Source organism: Lithobates pipiens, unplaced genomic scaffold (genome assembly GCF_037356315.1).
Source record: "Lithobates pipiens isolate NorthernLeopardFrog02 unplaced genomic scaffold, aLitPip1_a1.2 Scaffold_25, whole genome shotgun sequence".
NCBI classification, from domain to species: domain Eukaryota; kingdom Metazoa; phylum Chordata; class Amphibia; order Anura; family Ranidae; genus Lithobates; species Lithobates pipiens.
The window spans coordinates 120,584,840-120,608,416 of record NW_027507787.1 but is presented as its reverse complement, the minus strand read 5'-3'; the positions used below and the strand labels follow the sequence as shown (position 1 = coordinate 120,608,416).

The 23,577-nt window shown below is 42.4% G+C and overlaps 1 protein-coding gene across 4 annotated transcripts in view; it reads left to right on the top strand.

Moving 5' to 3' along the window:
- ERCC6 (ERCC excision repair 6, chromatin remodeling factor) overlaps positions 1-23,577 on the top strand; it is a 426,222-nt gene that overhangs the window by 119,700 nt on the left and 282,945 nt on the right. For all 4 annotated transcript variants that reach the window (XM_077454825.1, XM_077454823.1, XM_077454824.1 and 1 more), the window contains 5 exons: positions 1,501-1,609; positions 2,001-2,688; positions 2,777-2,902; positions 8,381-8,539; positions 15,577-15,712. In XM_077454825.1, coding sequence (XP_077310951.1) covers positions 1,501-1,609; positions 2,001-2,688; positions 2,777-2,902; positions 8,381-8,539; positions 15,577-15,712 — 1,218 coding nt within the window. The remainder of the gene's footprint in view (positions 1-1,500; positions 1,610-2,000; positions 2,689-2,776; positions 2,903-8,380; positions 8,540-15,576; positions 15,713-23,577) is intronic.

Genomic DNA, 23,577 nt, shown 5'->3' with positions numbered 1-23,577 from the left:
TTATATTTATATATATATATATATTTTGTATACTAAGCTTTACTTTTCATTTATATAAGTTTGTCACAATTACCAGAATTTATTCACTAGCACTTTGCACTTCATATCACTTTATATAATTTTATGCTGTTACAATTGTTTAATGATTTATGCATTTAGGATATGTTATGACACTTATGGTCTCTAAAGGACACAATAATTGTTGACACTTATTGACACATACATCTATTTTACTTTATTTTATTTTATTATCCAGCCTGCTGGAAATTTCTTGCTAATTGTATACCTTAGTCTCCAACCTTTAAAGGGTATAGCGCCAATCCTATTCCCCCCCCCCCCCTCCCTATTTCATTTTATTCCTTCCCTTACTGGGTAGGAATTTAAATAGGGGCTGCTCTTACCCAAACCACTATCCATAGGGCGACCTACAAACCCCCTTACTTTTAGCAGTTTATATATATTTATATACCCAAGCCTCTGAGGAGGCGAGAGGGAGGGGAGTCTGGTTACATTAGCATCCATATGTGTGGGGGTTCTCCCCTGAAACTGCTGGGTGAGGTAACATTTACGGTTTCCCTCCTTCCATCCTTGATCTTTGGTTCCCTTTTTATTCCCTCTTTCTATTTTAACATGTGGAGAGGAGGTCCTCTATGCAAGGGGTGGATTCTTAAAATGTTATTTTTTGACAATTGTTATTTAATTTAGATTGCATTATATTTAAAATCTTTATTGGTGGCTCTCGATGAAGAGAACGATGTCCAGGAAACGCTTTTTATCATGTTATACTTGAAGTTGTTGTGCAATAAGAGTTTATACTGATGTGCAGAGGTGCCTGGGGCTCCACCTAGGTAAGTATTAATCTGCAAAAAAAAAAAATTCCTTTACTTCTCTTTAACATTAAAATTGAATGATGTGCCCCAAAATTCCCTTGCCAAACCATACCATTTTGTATTTTGTTGTCAGCACTCTCAGCCAATGGTTGAGAGCGCTGAGCTACTGTGTTCTGGTGGGGAGGCCGCCCCCCTGTCAGAACACAGTAGCTCATCAAGGAGATCGCTGTACTGACATAGGATTGTGCGTAGAGGATCTCCTGATGTGTGTGTTTTTGTTTTTGTTTTTTTACGTTCAGCCCTCAGCGTTCTTAGTGCAATTTTTTTTTTTTTTTTTTTCAAATGGTGTCCGGTACGGTTTTGTTCAGTGGTTCAGGTGCAAATTTGTGTATGACACATGAAATCACACCTGAACCAGACTTAAAATCATGCAGGACTCTTGAAAAATACACTGCGGCTGGCCCGCAAATATGTGAATCTGCTCCATAGAAAGCCGGTTTGGTTCATATGTCATGCAAATTGAATGTGGTTCAAATTATTCAAATGTGCATATATGTGAACTAAGCCTAACGTTTTTTTTGCATAAATACATGGTCTGGTGACAGGATCGTACTGATAAAAACAATTCACAACTCAAGAATAAAAAGTATATGTTTTTTTTATACGTCAGGATCAGCAACTGAAGAAGATCAAAGCTAAACAAAGGCGCCTGGCTGTGGTATTGGGAGAGAATCAAGAGGAGATGGATATGGAACAAGATAATTTAGGCGATATAGAAGGTGATTTTCCTATAGGCATCTCCATCTGTGGCTAAGCAAAACCATTTTACACTTTACAGCTACAGGGGCTTTGAAAAGATGACTTTGTGTCGACACAAAATAATGAAAGTGAAACTCAGTATTTCTTATTTAGTCTTAGAAAATAATTTAGAATAAATTGTGACATTAAAAACTGATGAATAATTAGCTGATATGTGCCGACTGATTGTATTTTAGTGACTGGTTATTTTGGTAATTTTTTAGGCCTCCAGTTGGCATACTTGACCAGTTTCCCTGTCAGGGTTTAGTCTTGTCACACTGATGATTAGGTTGAATTGTGTGTCTATTATTTTTTAATGTTCCTCTATTTTCCAAAATCAAATATGTTCATCTTTTTATGTTTACATCCCAGATGTTTTAACCACATCCTTGGGTAGTATGTTGATGCCTTGCCAAGATAGTGAGTGGGAAGATCTCATCCGTACTGGACAGATGACCCCGTTTGGCACAAAAATTCTCCCAAAAGAAGATCGCAAACCACGACGCCTGATGCTCAATGATGCCTCAGACTTTGAAAAGTACCTTGCTGATCAAGCAGAGATGGCAGCACATAGAAAGCGTAACTTAACTCCAAAAAAAGAGAGAAAGAAACCAGCAGTACAAGAGGACCCCACAAAAATAAATAAAGCAAATAAACTTTTAACTATTCCAAATGCTGAGAAGAGATTGAAAAAGAAGATGAGGAAATTACAGAAAAAAGCATTTCAGACTCGGTTCAGGACAGGAATTCCACGTAAAAAAAGTTCTATCCCTGAAGAAGGTAGCCAAGGAGATGATGATGAGGGATCTGTTTACACATCTGAGACAAAAGAGGAGAGCATAGATGAGGATGATGATGAATGGGTGCAGGATAGCCCAGGCTCTGATTATGAGTTGAAACCTCTGCCCCGGAAAGCAACTACCAAAAGACCCCGGCATCCAGTTTTAGATCCAGAGTTTCTTCCAAGTTCTGATGAGGAAGAGACCGAGTCGGCCAACACGGGAAAGGGTAGACGGTGTAGAGATGATGGAAATTTCAAGTACTACAAGCATCGCCTACGGTAAGTTCACTTGTAGTGTGTATGCAGTGTATTTCATTTGAAGGAGGAGTCCTAATTCCTGCTTGTTTTGTTTACTTTATCTTTTCAGACAGTGGCAAAGGCAACTATCTAAAGAGGCAGAGCAGCATAGAGCAGCTGAGGAGTCAGAGGACAGTGATGTGGAGTTTGATGAGAGTTTTCGAATACCTGGAGTTCTCTGGAAAAAGCTGTACAAGTACTGATCTCTTATGTTTGGTTGTCTTAACGTGTGCATGGATTCCTGTTCTAAAGAACAAAAATACTTTTTCTTAGTCGCGAACATCAGATCTTTAGTTTTTAACCCTGGTTTATATGCAGCTACCTTTAAGTAATTGGACACTAGCTAAAAAGAAAGCTGCAGCAACATCTCCTATATAACCCCGCCTACCCTCAGCAAACCAAGCCACTCTTTTGGTACAGGGTGCTATACAAGTTCGAGTATATGGTCTGCCAGTGGCGCAGTGCTTTCCATAAAGACCATTTTGGGGGTTATGCCCATCAAGCAGGGTGAAGCCAGGATAAGGCTTGTCCATAAAATCTTGCTTCTGGAAGAATATGACCTGCTGTTGTAAGTTCAGGCTATGGGTCTTCCTTTGACCAAAGTTTGCTGTGTTCAAATCTCCTGAGGTCTAATATAATACTGGCTGCAGCAATTTAAATGTGTGTCACAGCCTTAGGCAGACATTTTGACTCACGCCCACTTTTTCCCCAGGCTACCACTAAGGGTAATCCTAATGCTGTGTAAGTCTTAGTTTTCTGTGCATGTGCACCATCATGGAACCAGTCCAGCATTTAGCTCCTGTCACTATACAGCACAGGCATCCAAAGATGCTACCTAAGCTACAGCTGCCAAGAGTGCCTGACATAGACCTCATTAACCCTTCTCGGTCTGCTAGGGCTATTGTGAGTAACCCATCTCGAGACACTGTAGACACTGCACATGACAGATCTTCAGGTGCAGGTTCAGAAGGACCTTGCTAGCTTCGACTCGGCTCACTGGGGGAGGTAGTCTCTTCCCAATTTGGCCCTGGGTTGGTAATGTCTTTCTATGTACTTGTGGTACAATGGTGACCATTTATGGATAGTGTCTCACTAGATACTGTAGGTGTGAAGGCCTATGGTGACTTTGTCATGAACAGCAATTAATCTTATTGCTCTGCCCTTCATAAGCAACAGCCGCATGCTTGCATTACTATGTAGAGGTCATACTCCTTGCATTTTTTTTTTTTTTTTTATGAATACCAAACATTCTCTGATCACTAATTAGACAAGGTCAAAAGCAGTGGTGGTGACGACATGCTTTTCAACTTGTACAATCGGAGAATTCCTTGCAAAGGACTACTACAGTGATTGTCAGCTTCAACATCCATCCCTGAGGTAAGCATGCTTACAAGGATCCAAGCTGAACAATTGTACACTTATGAATTGTGTTACCTTTAACGCAGAACTCCCAGGCATGATCTTAATTGCATACCTACAATTGCACCCTTGCACGTATGTATAACAGAGGGACTGCTATGCAGGCTGACAATCTCTGCAGTAGTCCTGTGCAATAGTGATGTCCAGTTCATGAACGAATCGTTCTTTTGAACCGGTTCTTTTTAGTGAACTGGATGAATCGATTCATCTGAGTGAACTGATTCGTTTGAAACAGTTCACTCTGCACTCAGTACATAGCAGAGCAGCAGAACTGGCAGTGGTAATATGATCCTAGAGTGAGAGAGCTCGGCCCCTCCCTGCAACCAATCAGCTGACTCAAAGCACAGTGACACTCAGGAACTGGATACAAACTTAAAACAAGAGCCAGGAGTACACAGTACATTGAGTTAACCGCTTCCCGCCCGCCCTATAGCCGAATGACGGCCTTAGGGCGGGCGGCTTCCTACGCCTGGCCGTCCCTGGACGGCCTGGTGTTTACTTCCGCGATGCGCGCCGCCGCGGGCGCGCATCGCGGAAGTTCTGTGTTTGCCGTGTCCCCCGGGGACAGGCAAACACAGATCGCTGTAAACGGCCAATCACAGCGGCCGTTTACAGCGTGATCGGCGTGTCCAATGGGAGATGATCTCATATGTAAACATATGAGATCATCTCTCAGCGCCGCTCTCCCTCCTCACACAGACAGGGGAGAGAAGAACGGCTGCAGCAGCCGTTAGTGTACAAAAGAAAAAAAAAAAAAAAGTGTAAAAAAAAGTTAAAAAAAAGTTAAAAAAAGTGCCATCCTCCCCCAGATCCATCCTCCCCCAGAGCCATCCTCCCCCAGAGCCATCCTCCCCCAGTGCCATGCCCCCCCCAGTGCCATGCCCCGCCCCAGTGCCATCCGCCTTAGTGCCATCCTGCCCCAGTGCCATCCGCCCCAGTGCAATCCACCCCACCCCAGTGCCACCTGCCCGCAGTGCTATCTGTCCCCAGTGCCACCTGTTGTCAGTGCCATTTGTCCCCAGTGCCACGTATAAGTAGCATCTGTCAGTGCCACGTGTTATTAGTGCCACATAGTGCCATCTGTCATCAGTGCCACGTATTAGTGCCATCTGTCATCAGTGCCACATATCAGTGCCATTTGTCATCAGTGCCACCTGTCAGTGTCACGTGCCATCTGTTGTCAGTGTCACGTGTCATCAATGCCACTTATCAGTGCCATCTGTCATCAGTGTCACGCGTCATTGGTGCCACGTATTAGTGCCATCTGTCACCGGTGGCACGTATTAGTGCCACGTGTCATCAGTGCCACGTATTAGTGCCACGTGTCATCAGTGCCACGTATTAGTGCCACGTGTCATCAGTGCCACGTATTAGTGCCACGTGTCATCAGTGCCACATATTAGTGCCACGTGTCATCAGTGCCACATATTAGTGTCATCTGTCATCAGTGCCACATATTAGTGCCATCTGTCATCAGTGCCACGTATAAGTGTCATCATTGCCACGTATCAGTGCCATCTGTCATCAGTGTCACGTGTCATTGTCCTGGTATTTCAAAAGTGTAATAAGTAGTCAACAAGTTAGATGTGTAATTTATGCTTCTAGAACACGTGATGGCGCTCCCTGCATGTTGGGCCTCTCTATGTGGCCAGGCTGTGAAAAAGTCTCACACATGTGGTATTGTAATACTCAGGAGGAGTAGCAGAATTTTTTGGGGGGTGTCATTTGTGGTATACACATGCCACGTGAGAGAAATAACCTATTACAATGACAATTTTGTGGAGAAAAATAAAAAAAATGAAAAATCTTCATTTTGCAAAGAATTGTGGGAAAAAAATGACAACATCAAAAAGCTCACCATGCCTCTTACTAAATACCTTGGAATGTCTACTTTCCAAAAAGGGTTCATTTGGGGGGTATTTGTACTTTCCTGACTTGTTCGGGTCACAAGAAGTGAGATAGGCCACCAGTACATCAGATGTGATCAATTTTGTGCGATTCGCACCACAGCTTGTAGACTCTATAACTTTCACAAAGACCAAATAATATCCACTAATTTGGGTTATTTTTACCAAAGACATGTAGCAGTATAAATTGTGGCCAAAATGTATGAAGAAAAATTAATAATTTGCATAATTCTGTCACAGAAACAAAGAAATATGCGTTTTTTTTCAAAATTTTCGGTCTTTTTTCATTTATAGCGCAAAAAATAAAAACCCCAGAGGTGATCAAATACCACCAAAAGAAAGCTCTATTTGTGGGAAAAAAAGGACACAAAATTCATTTGGGTACAGTGTTGCATGACTGAGTAATTGTCATTCAAAGTGTGAGAGCACCGAAAGCTGAAAATTGGTCTGGGCAGGAAGGGTGTTTAAGTGCCCAGTAAGCAAGTGGTTAAAGAATCAAACAGTACACGAGTTAAAGAATCAAACAGTACACCGAGTTAAAGAATCATATCCGTTTTTAGAACACAGTACACTGAAAGAACCATGAGTCACCACCAGTAGTTATAACACATTTCCCTATGATCCAATTAATTATAACTCTGATCATACTGATCAAAAAGGAAGGAAAGTGTTAAATTCTCAATGGGTGACAATTTAAAAGCTTGTACGGTACATTCATTAACCATGAATTATATTTCTAGAATTATTGCAGTCACTCTAGCGTTTGTGGTGACACCTAATGTGTGAAGCAATCATCGTTTATGTACACGTGCATGCCCTACGCACATTTATTCACATGCAGATATCAGGGTTGGTGGGGATGGTTTTAGTTTTTATTTTATAAATTTTTTCACTTAACAAGCCCCTATGTGATAGTTTGTTGAAGTGACAGGTTCTCTTTATTGCATATGGGGTCTGGTATATGATTATATGAGTATAGGATTGTGCTCAGTAACCTGGGTAGCAGGTGTTCTGTCAGATCAAGTAATCTATAGGAGCAGCCAATATTGCCACTTACGGTGATGCACAAACAGTTGTGTAAATGAAAAGCATGTTTTTGTGTGTATTTTCTGCATTCTGATGGGCCAACTTCACAGGTAAGATTGCTAGCCATCAGATTTGTCTGTAGTCTTTACAGTGCATAATGAGGCTCCTTTTACACTTGTGTGACTTATCATGCAACTTGGGACTACAAAGTCGCATGACAAGTCTTACCCCAAGATTTCCAATGAGTACCGTTCATATCTGTGGGTCTTCCAGTCACTGCGACTTCAAAGTAGTTACTGCACTACTTTGGTCTGATTTTGATGCGACTTGAGGCAGAGACCTCAAGATTACATAAGTATTCCTTCAAGTCACATCAAAATCGCATCAAAGTCACGGTAAAAAATCGTGGCAAAAATTGCATGACTTTCAAGTCGCACAAGTGTGAAAGGAGTCTAACGATTGGATTTTACTACCGTGGATACTTCGCCTGCACGCGGAAGTAAAATACAATCATTTTTCCTGTGCATGCACTGTAAAGAGAACGGAGAAATCTGATGTCTAGCAATGTTAACTGTGTAGTTGGCCCATCACATGCACAAAAATCAGCTTTTCATTTTCACAGCTTTATGTGTGTCACCAAAATTGATGACGCTGGCTGATCTGACAAATTGTGGTCTGACAGAATAATAGGATTGTGCTTGTAGCAAGGAACTAAATGCAAGTAAACATCCCCAGGACCTGCCAACCTTCTGAGAAGAATCATTTTAAATTCTAATCATTTAAGAAGGTTGAGTCAGAGCTTCGGTTCACTTGCTTGTCCGTAGACTCGGCAAGTGAACCGAAGAATCGATTCATTGAATCGGTTCATTTCAGTGAGTAGTTCGAAATGAACCGATTCACTTAAAAGATCCGGACTTCCCATCACTACTGTGCAAGGCATTCTCAGATTGAAAAGCATGATGTCACCACCCCTCCTTTGACCTAGTCTAATCAGAGAATGTCTGGTATTCATTGAAAAAATGCAGAGTGTGACCTCCTGTGTTCCGTATGCAGTGGGGCAGCTGCTCAGCAATGGTGGCCATTGTAGTAGCTCAGACTGCTACGATAATTGTCAATTTCCACATGTGCCCAAAATGTGAAAAAAAAATAAAACATAGATTTTTTTTTTTTTTTTTTTTATCTTTTAATAATGAGTTCATGTTTTTATAAAACTACTCTTTACTTAATACTTCTCTCTTCTTGTGACCTTTGCATATCTGTTATAAATATTTACCATTATTCTTTTTTTTTTTTTTTTCATTTATTCTTTTCCTTTTTTACAGGTACCAGCAAACAGGTGTTCGTTGGCTCTGGGAACTGCATTGCCAGCAGGCAGGGGGCATTCTGGGAGATGAGATGGGATTGGGTAAAACTATCCAGATAATTGCTTTTCTGGCAGGTCTAAGCTACAGCCGAATAAGAACACGAGGCTCTGATTACAGGCAAGTAGCTGTCCTGTAGTCTGCCAGTCTGAGCCTGTCATGAATATTTCATCAGAATTATTACAGAGAGGGGGCGTACCTGCTAAATTATTCACTGCATTTCAATTAGATAGTTCCTTTAATTCGTTTAGTGAAAGTGGGGGGTGCTTTAGAGACAGTTAACGACAAGGAGGGGAGTTGCAGGGCATGGGAAATTAAAGCGCTAACACTAGTAATGAATTCTTGGCTTGTGCATCTGTGTCTGAGAATTCAGTACGTCTTTCAGCTTGGCTGCTTGATACCCAGGATACTACATTTTTGGCCATAGAAATGTGGACATGCACAGACACAGAGCGAATTAAACTCTTGAACAAAAAAAGCAATGATGAATACAGCAGTGTATGCTAGCAGGGATGTTTTGCTTTCATAATTTTGCCTTGTGATTTTTTTCTTCTTTACCACTTCCAGCCTTTGGGCTGTACATATACAGCCTTGGGTGGAAGTGATTATACCAGGACCATGGCTGCATCCTGTTGTCAACAATTTCAGCTGGCGACAAGCTTTCATGTTAAAGTGAACCAAGCAGCTCTATAGCCACCCAATCACTTTTACAGGGTGTGGAAGGAGGATGATGTTCAACCCCTGTGATAGCAATAAAGTTGAATAAAACAACAATTTTAAGACTGAAAAAATAAAAAATAAAGTAAAGCACCCCCATCCTCTCATGGTTATGTGCAAATGTGAATGTGCAAGTAGGTCCTGCATGCATATTTAAATGGCGATTGTACTACCCATGTGAAGTATCCCTGTGAACATCAGAGTAAGTGCAAAAACTCTAGCACCAGACCTCTCATTTAATGCTAATCTTGTAACCTGCAAAGGCTTTTCAGGTTTTGGCTATGGATAATTAAATAACTACAATAAAATAAATAGAAATTTAAATGAATTAAATATAAAATATTTTTTCTCAGATAGATATGTGCACTGTAATATGCAATAATAACAAGGCAAGTTTTATACCATCTTATCTGCATGGGTAGAGTGTGTATTGAACAGGTTTTTAAAAAGTGACTTGAAAAATAAAGTGCAATAAACCTAAATCCTGATGGAAGTCCACCACCTGTTGCAAAATTCCAAATATGACAAGTAGTTGTGTGCAGGATGGTTCCACTACCATTGCTAATCTTTCAGATTTATTGTAATAAGTATTGTACATCTACTCACATAAGTATAATGATAAATCACATGTAAACACAATACTTGCTTACATCTTGCATGGCAGAGCAGGGTGCAAACCGTGAATCCCTGCTGATGTACTCTGGAGTTCCTGAGTGCCATTGAACAACCTGTTGCTATGATTTTCCACATGGTTCCAAGGCTGTGGATGCATGATTACCGATAACATTCTGCTGAAAGACAACCAATAATTTGGGGTCTTATTACTTGGTATAGGGTTGCAATTGATGGTGGTGTTGCATGCACAAGGCTGCTTATTGTCATTCATAAGTGGAAATGTATAGGAAAGATTTGCAATTTTGGTAGAACCCTCCTACACATAACTACTTGTTTTATTTGGACATTTACATATAGATGGTGGACTTCCATCAGGATTTATGTTCATTGATTTATTGATCTTTTTTATGTTACTTTGGAATAGTGTCAAACTGTCAAAACCAGGCATACTGTCAAAATCAGAATACAGGCATACCCCGCTTTTAAGTACAAAATGGGGTTTATTTACGAAAGCTGAAAAGTGCAAAACCAGGCTCACTTCTGCATAGAATCCAATGAGGTTCTAACCCCTGCTTTTGTAATAAAACATGGAAGCTCACTGGTTTCTATGCAGAAGTGAGCCTGATTTTGCACGTGTAAGCTTTAGTAAATAAAACCCCATTGTGTACTTAAAAGTGGGGTATGCCTGTAAATAACCTGTAACCATTCAAGATTAGTATCAAATATACACTCACCAGCCAGTTTATTAGGTACTCCTGTTCAACTGCTTGATAACACAATATGCTAATCAGCCAATCACCTTCCAGCAACTCAGTGCAACTAGACGTGGTGAAGACAACCTGCTGAAGTCCAAACCAAGCATCACAATGGGGAGGAAAGGAGATTTAGGTGACTTTGAACGTGACATGGTTGTTGGTGCCAGATGGGCTGGTCTGATCATTTCAAAAACTGCAGATCTACTGGGATTTTCCCACACAACCATCTCCAGGGTTTACAGAGAATGGTCCGAAAAAGAGAAAATATTCAGTGAGCCGCTAAGTACAGGAAACTGAGGCTCACCAAAATTGGAAAAATGTTGCTTAATCTGAGTCTCGATTTTAGATGTGACATTCAGATGGAAGAGTCAACATTTGGCGTAAACCACATAAAAGCATGGATCCATCCTGCCTTTTATATCAATGGTTCAGGCTAGTGGTGTACTGGTGTGGGGGATGTTTTCTTGGCACACTTTAGGCCCCTTAGTACCGATTGACCATCAGTTTTAATGCCACAGCCTACCAGAGTTTTGTTGAAGACCATGTCCATCCCTTTATGACTACAGTATACCCATTTTCTGATGGCTACTTCCAGCAGGATAATGCACCATGTCACACAAAGCTCAAATCATCTCAAACTGGTTTCTTGAACATGACAATGAGTTAACTGTACTCCAATGGCCTCCACAGTCACCAGATCTCAATCCAATAGAGCACCTTTGGGATGTGGTGGAATGGGAGATTCACACCACGTATGTGCAGCCGACAAATCTGCTGATTCTATCCTCTCAATATGGACCAACATTTCTGAGAAACGTTTCCAACACCTTGTTGAATCTGTTCCACAAAAAATTAAGGAATTTCTGCAGGCAAAAGGGGTTCCAACCTGATACTAGCAAGGTGTACTTAATAAAGTGGCCGTGAGTGTATATAATTATTCTATAACATAAATTTCAGTAATAAAGTTTACATTAATGCTGACAAAGTGAAAACATTAAATTTAATCGGCGGACTTTTTGCACATAATGAGAGGGAGAATCAATAAAAAAGGATAAATGTTATTACAACTTAGTTAAAAAAAAAAACATAAACAATATACAAACACCCAGTATGGGCACAGTTCCCAGTTAGGCTTCATGCACACGAGACGCTGGTGGCAACTCTGCCGGACACATGTTTTTAAAAGCTGAAACCGGCATTTAGAAACGCTGGTTTTGCCGTGATTTTTACCGCGATTTAGCAGCGTTTTACCACGTTTGCGTCTAGAAGCGTTTAGTTAAGCTAACATCATTGACCCTCCCCAAGCTAAAAGAAACAGTATTAACTATTTCAGCCATTTTGTGAGACCAGAGTGAGTAGCTGCAGCTGTGAGAGCAGCAATGTACTTGTATTTAGCGTGTCACTTGCCACGTCACCTGCCACAAGTTGTGGATTGTCCACTTGCCACATCAATTGCCACGTCACCTGCCACAAGTTGTGGATTGTTCACTTGCCACGTCACTTGCCACAAGTTGTGGATTGTCCACTTGCCACGTTACCTGGCACAAGTTGTGGATTGTCCACTTGCCACGTCACCTGCCACGTCACCTGGCACCAGTTGTGGATTGTCCACTTGCCACGTCACCTGCCACAAGTTGTGGCGTGTTCACTTGCCACGTCACCTGCTACATCACTTGCTACGTCACCTGCCACAAGTTGTGGATTGTCCACTTGCCACGTCACCTGCCACAAGTTGTGGATTGTCCACTTGCCACATCACTTACAATGTCACCTGCCACGTCACTTGCCACAAGTTTTGGATTGTCCACTCGCCACATCAATTGCCACGTCATCTGCCACAAGTTGTGGATTGTTTACTTGCCACGTCACCTGCCATGTCACTTGCCACAAGTTGTGGATTGTCCACTTGCCACGTTACCTGGCACAAGTTGTGGATTGTCCACTTGCCACGTCACCTGCCACGTCACCTGGCACAAGTTGTGGATTGTCCACTTGCCACGTCACCTGCCACAAGTTGTGGAGTGTTCACTTGCCACGTCACCTGCTACATCACTTGCCACGTCACTTGCCACAAGTTGTGGATTGTCCACTTGCCATGTCACCTGCCACAAGTTGTTGATTGTCCACTTGCCATGCCACTTGCCACGTCACCTGCCACTTGTTGTGGATTGTCCACTTGCCACATCACTTGCTACGTCACCTGCCACAAGTTGTGGATTGTCCACTTGCCACGTCACCTGCCACAAGTTGTGGATTGTCCACTTGCCACATCACTTACAATGTCACCTGCCACGTCACTTGCCACAAGTTTTGGATTGTCCACTCGCCACATCAATTGCCACGTCACCTGCCACAAGTTGTGGATTGTTCACTTGCCACGTCACCTGCCACGTCACTTGCCACAAGTTGTGGATTGTCCACTTGCCACGTTACCTGGCACAAGTTGTGGATTGTCCACTTGCCACGTCACCTGCCATGTCACCTGGCACAAGTTGTGGATTGTCCACTTGCCACGTCACCTGCCACAAGTTGTGGAGTGTTCACTTGCCACGTCACCTGCTACATCACTTGCCACGTCACTTGCCACAAGTTGTGGATTGTCCACTTGCCATGTCACCTGCCACAAGTTGTTGATTGTCCACTTGCCATGCCACTTGCCACATCACCTGCCACTTGTTGTGGATTGTCCACTTGCCACATCACCTGCCACGTCACCTGCCACAAGTTGTGGATTGTCCACTTGCCACGTCACTTGCCACGTCACCTGCCACAAGTTGTGGATTGTCCACTTGCCATGTCACCTGCCAGGTCACTTGCCACATTACCTGCCATGTCACCTGCCACAAGTTGTGGATGGTCCACTTGCCACGTCACCTGCCACAAGTTGTGGATTGTCCACTTGCCACGTGACCTACCACAAGTTGTGGATTGTCCACTTGCCATGTCACCTGCCACAAGTTGTGGATTGTCCACTTGCCACGTCACTTGCCACAAGTTGTGGATTGTCCACTTGCCACGTCACTTGCCACAAGTTGTGGATTGTCCACTTGCCACGTCACTTGCCACAAGTTATGGATTGTCCACTTGCCACGTCACCTGCCACAAGTTGTGGATTGCCAATTGCCACGTCACTTGCCACGTCACCTGCCACATCACTTGCCACGTCACCTGCCACAAGTTGTGTATTGTCCATTTGCCACGTCACCTGCCACGTCACCTGCCACAAGTTGTGGATTGTCCACCGGCCACGTCACTTGCCACTTCACCTGCCACAAGTTGTGGATTGTCCATTTGCCACCTGCCATGTCACTTGCCACAAGTTGTGGATTGTCCAATTGCAATTGTTTAAAATATTTTTCTAATGGTTTTTCATCATTTGCCATCATTTTGGGGATTTTTAATGTAAAAAAAATAGGTCACCTTTAAAAACGCTTATAAACAAAAACGCGGCAAAACGCGGTACCGGCGTTTTGCCGCGTTGTGTCTGAAAAGTAGAAAACTTTTGCGTCTGAACCCATTTTTTTGCTTCTGAAAAAACGAGGTTAAATGCAACTGCAATAAAACGGCAAAAAACGAGACTGTGTACATGGACACATAGGATAACATTGAATGAGTTCAAGGGCAGTTGAAAAAAGTGTCCAACTGCCTCTTAAAGCGTGTTTAACAGCGTCTCGTGTGCATGAGGCCTTACCCAATAATGCAGTTATAGAGGACTGGACCTACGGTACAAAGATAGATTTAATACTGTATCAAGGTAAAATAAAAAATTCTCAACCAGTAATGCCTCCAAAAACTTGCTCGTTAATGCGTTTCAATAAAATATTAGCTTCCTCAGGACAGATACTGGGTAGGTGCTGGTATATTTAACACAAAAAAGTACATGAGTAAGTATTCAATGTAGTATATATCTGTATAAGTATGTATTATGATTGTTACAACATTTCTCCAGGAGGAAGTACATATACACAGAGACTAATTGCGTATAAACATAACAACGTGTATGCTTACCTTATAAACTTGTGACTCAAGGTGTGAGAGAACTTGACCAAACTGATAAACGGCAGAAAAAACAAAATTGCATATGTGTGTCTAAAGTAGTAGAATATACATATATCATGTGGTCTATAGTAGATACCACTAAATAAATAAGACAAAAAACAACAAACATATACATAGTTAGTAAGGTTGAATAAAGACCCCAGTCAATCCTGAGTGAGTGTCCTACAATTGTCCCTATCCCTGTACACTCACATCGGTCCCTACCCTCAAGGAGCCCACAATCCAAGGTCCCCATTCATATACTAGGGCCAATTTTGGACAGAAGCCAAATAACCTACCTGCATGTCTTTGGAGTGTGGGAGGAAACCGGAGTACCCGGCGGAAACCCACACATGCACAGGGAGAACATGCAAAATCCAGGCAGGTAGTGTCATGGTTGGGATTCAAACCAGCGACCCTTTTTACTGCTAGGCGAGAGTGCTAACCACTACACCACTGTGCCGCCCTGGCAATATGTATTATAGATAAAGGTGCTGCTATAAAGGTCCCCCAATTCAAAGACTGATTTATACTAGACTTAACGCTCACCTGGTATATAGTAGTCATGTATAAGTATATGAGTATAAATCGCACACAGTGGTAAGTGGTCACAAATTCCCACTATAAGCGTGTTCAATACAATATCTAAAAAATAAACCAGGTCAATAATCAGATATTGACCCTTTAGATAGGGTATATATAATGAAGAAAAATTAAAAAAAGAAGATATCCAGAGAGTATATACAAGTGATACTTAACAATAGTATGTGTTGTATGTTGTTTATATGTTTTTTTATCTATGTTGTAATAAAATTTATACGTTCTCTCATGTGCCCACAAAGTCTGCTCATTTCTTGACTTGGTCATTCCTTGAATATATGTTTTGGATGTTGGCATGGTGAGGGTCTTCCTAATTAAATGTCATCAATAAAGATTGTATTAGAATTTTGATGGAAAAATAGTGAAAAAAAGTAATAAACTGTTTAATTATACAACTTAGTAAATTGGCCTGTATTTTTCCCCAATTTACAGATATGAAGGACTCGGTCCCAGTATTGTTGTGTGTCCTGCTACTGTAATGCACCAGTGGGTCAAGGAATTCCATGCTTGGTGGCCTCAGTTCCGTGTAGCTGTACTTCACGAGACAGGAAGTTTTCCTGGAAAAAAGGTGAGAACACAATATTTTCTAGTTTCTTCAATTCTCTTTAAGATCTGCTAAATAATTAGATGACTGACTGCTGCTTCATGTAATGTATCATATGAAGGGCCCTAGTTTACAGCATGAATTGGGGTGTAGATTGCTCTGGAATACTGTCCCATATTCCAGCAAATACACTGCTCAAATTGTTTATGCATTTTTGAAAAGTGCATGCAATTCTTTAGGAATTTCCTGGATTTTTACATAAGTGGTTCCTAAAATGCTATCTAACAATTAGTTCTTATTGATAGGCTAATTCAAAGCCTATGTTCTTGCATGTTTATACAACTTGCTTCTCATACTCTCCTCAGATAATAAAGTTCCTGCTTTATGTTTGGGCAGTAGCCTATGTTGGTTTACCTGTTTCTCCTCCTCCTATTCTTGCTTTGCTATTCTCAAAGCATTAGACTTTGAAGTATTATTTTAGAGAAAACGGACAACTAGGTACTGAAATTGTAGAAAAAGAGAAAACTGTACCTAGAGTTAGGCTTTAACAGCCAACATTTTGCATAGCCGTATCTTAATTGAATACATGGATTTAAAGATGAACTCCCAAGGATTCAGACAGGTTGTAAATATGCTGGGATTGCTATGATTTAAGTCCAGTGAGAAACATCCTGACCCGGACTTATCTCTTTAATTTACAGTTAACATTTACCCTAATAAAGCGTCTGGAAGACATTAGTTATGAAGAAAGGTTGTGAGCACGGAACTTATTCTCTCTGGAAAAGAGATGCTTGAGAGGGGATATGATTTCAATTTGCAAATACCATACTGGTGACCCCACAATAGGGATAAAACTTTTTAGCGAAAGGGAGTTTAACAAGACACGTGGCCACTCATTAAAATTAGAAGTAAAGGTTTAACATTAAAGGGTTGTAAACTCTTTTTTTTTTGTTTTTCACCTTCATGCATCCTATGGATTAAGGTGAGAAAACTTTTGACACTGACTGGAGCCCCGTTTTACTCACCGGAGCTCTTCATTCCAAGGGGGGAGGGAATGCAAGGAAGAGCCGTGAGCACCGCCGGGGGACCCCAGCAGATGAGGTCCAGGCCACACTATGCAAAACGAACTGCACAGTGGAGGTAAGTATATGCTTGTTATTAAAAAAAAAAAAAAAAAAAAAAAAAAGGGCTTTGTTTCACTTTGAACTACGTAGAGGTTTCTTTACTGTAAGAGTGGCAAGGATGTGGAATTCCCTTCCACAAACGGTGGTCTCAGCGGAGGGGCGATTGGTAGTTTAAAAAAAAAAAAACTATTAAACACCTGAAGGACTGCAACATACAGGGATATATGTAACACTAACATAAAATCACACACATAGGTTGGACTTGATGGACTTGTGTTTTTATTCAACCTCACCTACTATGTAACTGAGCAGCGAGACTAGCTGTATAAATGTGAATGGTCCCAAAATAGTGCCAAAAGTGTCCGATCTGTCCGCCATAATGTTGCGGTCACGCTAAAACTCGCAGATTGCCGCCATTACTAGTAAAAAATAAAAAAACTAATACAAAGGCCATAAAACTATCCCCTATTTTGTAGACGCTATAACTTTTGCGCAAAACAATACATAAACGCTGATTGCAATTTTTTTTTTTTTTTTACCAAAAAATATGTAGAATACGTACTGGCCTAAACTGAGGAAAAATGTGTTATTTATATATTTTTGGGGGATGTTTATTATAGCAAAAAGTAAAAAAAAACATTTTATTTTTGTCTAAAAAGTCGCATTTTTATTTTTTTATTTTGTCTATAGCGCAAAAAATAAAAACCGCAAATGGGATCAAATACCACCAAAAATCTCTATTTGTGGGGGAAAAAGGGATGTTAATTTTGTTTGGGAGCAATGTTGCACGATCGCGCAATTGTCAGTTAAAACGACAGTGTCGAATCGCAAAAAAAGTTCTGGTCTTTAGCCAGCCAAATGGTCTGGGGCTGAAGTGGTTAATTGTAGGTAACCCTGTGACAAATAATGAGGCACAGTTGTCCCCCAGAGATTTTTTTCTTACCCACCTGCTGAGAGACCAGGAGAGGCGGCAAGCCATGATGAATCTGATTTCTGTGTGGGAAACAGAGAGAGTTATTTCTCCTGTTACTGAAATTAAAAATTTCCGGCGATCTTATTCTCACATCTTTCTGGTCAAGAAAGCTTCTGGAGGCTTTCATATGGCCATCAATTTAAGCGCCCTGAACAGATACATAGTCTACAGATGTTTCTGGATGGAGAACATTTATTCTGTAAAGAATCTGTTGTTGCCAGGGGTCTTAATGATTACCCTGGATCTTCAGGACGCTTATCTTCATATACCAATCTGCCAGAGTCACCGAAGGTTTGCGGTTCTCCTGGAAAACAAGCCAAGTCACTGGCAGTTCAATGCCCTTACTTTTTGCTCTCTCTGCAACACCCAGCATTTTTACCAAAATCATGGCCAAAGTCATGGGCATTTTTGGTTACAAAGTGTGTTGATTGTCCCATATCTAGATGATTTTTTTGATCTTTGCTCGAGACAAGGAGTCCCTGGTTTTGGATCTGCAGTTGGTTTTAAGGACCTTTCAGAAATTGGGTGGAAGGTTAATCAGCGCAAGTCTTGTCTGGTGCCCTCCCGGAACATACTTTTCCTGGGTTTTCTTTTTTTTTTTTTTTTTTTTAAATGTTTATTCGGTTTTACAAACAAACAAAAATCACATAACATAGCCGGATAGCTTTACAGAGACATAAATCTGCTTAATAAAGCAGCCAACAATACAAGTACACCAGCAATTCGACTTTGCAACCCTTGGGTGACAATCAGCTATAGTGGGTGAGACGAATGGTAAGAAATAACCAAAATAAAACAAACAGCAGCACAGTTAAAGGTCCAAGGCGTCAAGGAGGCTTGAAGTTAGCCGGATCTCCACATGAAAGTAGTTTAAGTCTACCCAGAGATCCAGTTAGGTTGTGTCGGAGATACCATTCCATGTAGCGAAATGGTTGCATGGCCCTCTGAAGGTCAGAGTGTGGCAGTGTGGCCTCCATGTATTTGCGCCACCTCGCAAAAAAGTGGCGGGTAGGTTTAGGATTCCTGGTAATGGTATCCAGTCTCTCCAGGTAGAAGAGTGATTCAATGGCCTTTTGAACCATGGGTAGTGAAGGTGGTGTCTTGGAGATCCAGGTTTGCATAATGGTCCTGCGGGCAACAAGGAGGGCCAGTTGGGCCCATTGAGAAACTGGGGTCCAACTCTGGTCTCCCGACGGAGCGGTTTGAGGAACATAACCAAAAAGGCAAAGCGCAATCTCTCTCGGAATCCGTTGGTGAGAGACAGTGCCAACATAGGTAGTCACTGCGGTCCAGTAGTTTTCAATGGCAGGACAGTCCCACAGACGATGTAGCAACGTGGGGTGAGGCTCAGAACACCAAGGACATATTTTCAAGTTACCATTATCCTTATCTAAGTATACAGGGTAATATGCTCTGTGAAGTATCTTAAATTGTGTCTCGCGCCATGTTTCGGAAAGGGTAAGTTTCCGTACTCGCCTGTATCCATCCAATATTTTATCCGGAATATCGTCATCTCGCAAAAGGGTTGCCCACTGCCGGAATGGGGTGAGATGATATTTGTCGGGCTGGTGTTGGATGAGATAGGAGTAAAGGTTGGTTATCGAATATTCCCCGGAGGCCACTACGGTATCAATGAAAGACTTCTGAAAAGGGTCCGTCTGCGGACCGCAATGGGAGCTCAAGTAAGCAATCAGCTGACCGTAGTAAAAAAGATGGGTCGGTGGATGGGTTTTCTAATAGATTCTGTTGTCCAAAATATTTTTCTTCCTGAGGAGAAGATTTCGAAAATTCTTCTCTCCGTGCAGGCCTTCAAGTTGCTCCCTCATACCTCCCTTCGGTGGATCATGCAGTTGCTAGGGCTGATGACTGCGACCATTCCAGGGGTGCCTTGGGCCCAATTGCACTCCAGACCGCTTCAAGCATTTCCTTTTTTTTTTTTTTTTTAACCTAAAACTTGACTTTTATTAAACAACATACTATGGGGAGTATAAGGAAGTCACAGATACAGAGGCTTGATATAGTAATCACAGAGAAAATACGGCCATTTGCCATGTAGTTTCTTTGAGTAATTTTTATTAGTTTTCCATCATAACAGAGAAGGTGAACATTCAATAAAACAAAAAGAATCATCCACATTTTCATATGGACAGTATAGGCAAACAAAGACCGAGCCATTAACAACCCGGAACTTAATATTCACAATCACCAATAACTAGCTTGGTAAACCGAACTTAGTCGTGTACCCGTGTCATTTAATCTACTCCTCTAATGGGAATGCGCCCAGCTAAAGTACACAGGCCCCAGACCCCCTGGCGCCCCAAATGGGATCCTGCTGCTGGCCAGGGGCTGGATCCGCCTACTCCCACCAGGTAACTCCTACCTCGTCCCACTAGGGTTACACAGCCCAAGATGCCGGTAAATAACTAGAGCAACTAACTTGCCAGTACCGTGTGCTGTCTCGCAAATCAACCCAATAGGGTATCATCGCACTGAACCAAGGGAGGTGTCAAAGGAGGAAAGAAGGAAAACGTGTGAGGGGGAGAGAGAGAGAGACGGTAGAATATGCTATTCCAGTGCTAATGGCCCCGGAAGGCAAGACTACCAGGTTGCACCCCAGGTATAAGGGAAATATTACACATCTTTGCCCATGGCTCCCAGACCACCCGAAATCTCTGTTTTGTCATTCAGTTTAGCCACCAATTGTTCTTGCACCATAATCCATGAGACCTTTGTTCTAAACATCTTAAAGGAAACGGCATGTTTCTTCCAGGCCTTGGCTATTGTGATTTTGGCCCCAAGAAAGATAAAAAACGCCAACTTCTGAGAAACTTTGGGTAGTTCCGGGATTATATGGTTGAGTAGGGCCTCACTGGGGTGTGGCAAAATGATGACCCCCGCCAGGGAACTGGCCGTGCGACATACTTTCTGCCAAAAAGAGCGGATGCGCGGACAGGACCACCAGATATGGAACATGTTACCTTCTAGTCCAAAACCCCTGAAATGTGTTGGCGAGGATCCCGGGAAAATCCTAGCCAGCCTGGAAGGAACATAGTACCACCTAAAGAGAACCTTGAGGCCGGCCTTGATTAGAGAAACATTAAGAATATCTTTATGAGCTCTCATCGAGGCTCGAAACCATTGTGTAGAGTCCCAAGTGCAGTCCAAGTCAGCCTCCCAGGCTCGAGCATATGATGGCTTGTTATCCTTTGTCATGAGAGCTGTATAGATCAGGGAGATGCCCCCCCTCTGGTCCGCTGCATTCACACACCACTGTTCATATTGCGTTATAGAAGGGGGAAGTGGTTTAGTGGTCCAGATGGAATTTAAGTAGTGAGAGATTTGTGTAAATCTATAAAGCTCTGAGTCAGGCATATCTAATTTCTTTCTGCAGAGAGAGGGCCTACAAGGGAAAAGAAGTGTCCAATTCTGTATAAACCCTTGTCTGTCCACCATTTAAAGGCTTCTATATTTTCCCCCGGGGGGAAATCCTCATTATGAAAAATATGTGTTGGAGGTCTAAGTGGGGAGATCAGAGAGCTCTGATTAAAAAGGTTAGAGCTTAGCGCCATTGAGTGTGGAAGGGTGGGAGCCATAATCGCAGGTCTGCGTTTTAGGGTCGCATCCCATCAAGAAATCTATTGTATGTTGGGAAACAGACTGTCTTTCCATCGATAGTCAATCTGGTTTCGCATTACCGGAGAAAGCCATGGAAATTTGGGCCAATTGTGCCGCCTGATAATAGCTCCAGAGGTTGGGGAGGCCCAATCCGCCCTGTGATCTCAAACGATAAAGTGTATCTGAAGAGCATCTGTAACCTTTTTTTCCCCCATACGAAGCTTAAAATGTCCGATTGCATTTTGTTCAGGAATATTTTGGGGACCGGGATTGGCAGGGAACAAAATAAATATAATAACCTCGGCAAGAGTGTCATTTTCACTGCATGAATCCTACCCAGCCAGGAAATACCGCATCCAGACCAGCGATCCATATCTGTTTTACATTTATTCACCATGTTGGGATAGTTGGCTTGGAATAGTGTGTTTGTCCGATGTTAATTTGATTCCTAGATAAGGAAGCTGAGAGTGCGCCCACGAGAAGGTAAAATTGTTCGAAAGTTGTGAGAGTGTGTCCGTGGGGATTGTAACATTCAGAGCTAAGGATTTATCCATATTAACCCGCAGTCCTGAGATCCTACTGAAGTCCAATAGAGTCCGGTTAATTATGGGCATGGATGTTAAGGGCGAGGTAACAAAGAGGAGGAGATCATCCGCATAAAGAGCGCATTTGTGTTCTTGAGACCCGCACACGACCCTCCTAATGTCAGGATTAGAACGTAAGGCAATGGCTAAGGTTTCTATGGCCATGGTAAAAAGGAGCGGCGATAGGGGGCAGCCTTGTCTGGTCCCCCTACCAATGTGAAAGGAGTTAGAATATCTGCCCAACAGACGCACCTGAGCTGTAGGGTTAGAATAGAGTGATGAGATAAGGTTAAGAAAATTCTTCCCGCATCCCCATCTCCCCAGGATATCGGTCAGGTATGTCCAATCTATCGAATCGAAAGCCTTATGCAGGTCAATCGATAGCAGAAACCCCTTTTGCAGGGGACCCCCATCCCATTGTGCCTTGAGAAGTGATATAATGTCGACAGCTCGCCTAATCTGATCTGGTCCCTGTCTCCCAGGGTTGAAACCCACCTGATCTTTGTGTATATACCGTGAGATAAAGCTCGATTAAAGCTCGATAGTCTGTTCGCCAATATTTTCGTTATGATCTTAATGTCGTTGTTGATGAGCGAGATGGGTCGGTAGTTGGCTACCTCACTGGCATCTTTTCCCGGTTTCGGAATAACTGAAATATATGCCGAGTTCATATCCGTATTCATGGTGGCTCCATCCCTGAGTGAATTAAACTTTCTCGCCAGATAGGGGGTTAGTCAAGGACCAAACTTTTTTTAGTACCCATTGGAGAATCCGTCCGGGGCTGGTGCAGAACCCAAAGTAAGGGATTTAATGGTGGCAAGGACTTTTGCTTGGGTGAACGGGTCCTCCAGTAGATCGCTGTGTTCCTTAGCAAGTTTAGACAATGGGAGGGCGTTTAGGAGTTTTTTGCAGAAGTTTTTAGGGGGAATGGGCCCCTTTTTATACAAGTCCGAGAAAAAAACGCAGAAAAGTTTCCATAACCTTAATAGGGTTCTGAGAAAGATCTCCAGAGTGCACCTTAATTATAGGGAAGGATTGCAAGCGTGGCTTGGGGGTCAGTTTTACCACTAACCGTGATCCTATCCTGTCTCTCTCTGAGTGTAGAATTTGGCCCCTGTCCATCTAAGATGTTGTGCTGCTGCTGCTGTAGTCAAAGACATGTTCAATCGGGCTCTGGCGGTGTCTAGCTTGGCAAGTGAGTCCGCCGTGGGGGGCCGCTTATGCGTTTTAGCCAGGGAACGGAACTCCTCCGTGAGTTTAAGAGTGTCGGCTTGATGTTGTGCTTTGAGGTTAGATGACAACTGTATTAATTTCCCTCTTACTACAAATTTATGTGCTGCCCAGAGTGTGACCGGCGATACCTCTCCTGTATCATTCAGCTCGAAGTATTCTAGTATGGATGCCTCCAGACTTGCGCAATGTACGGGGTTGCTCAAAAGGGATTCCCGTAAGTGCCAACGTGGGCGACTTTTGGTCCCCATGGATCTCCTAGTTACCAGAGCCACCATGGAGTGATCCGACAAGGGTGAATCTAAAATCCTAGCGCTAACAATCAAAGGGATCGTTGTAGCTCTTGTAAAAATGTGGTCTATT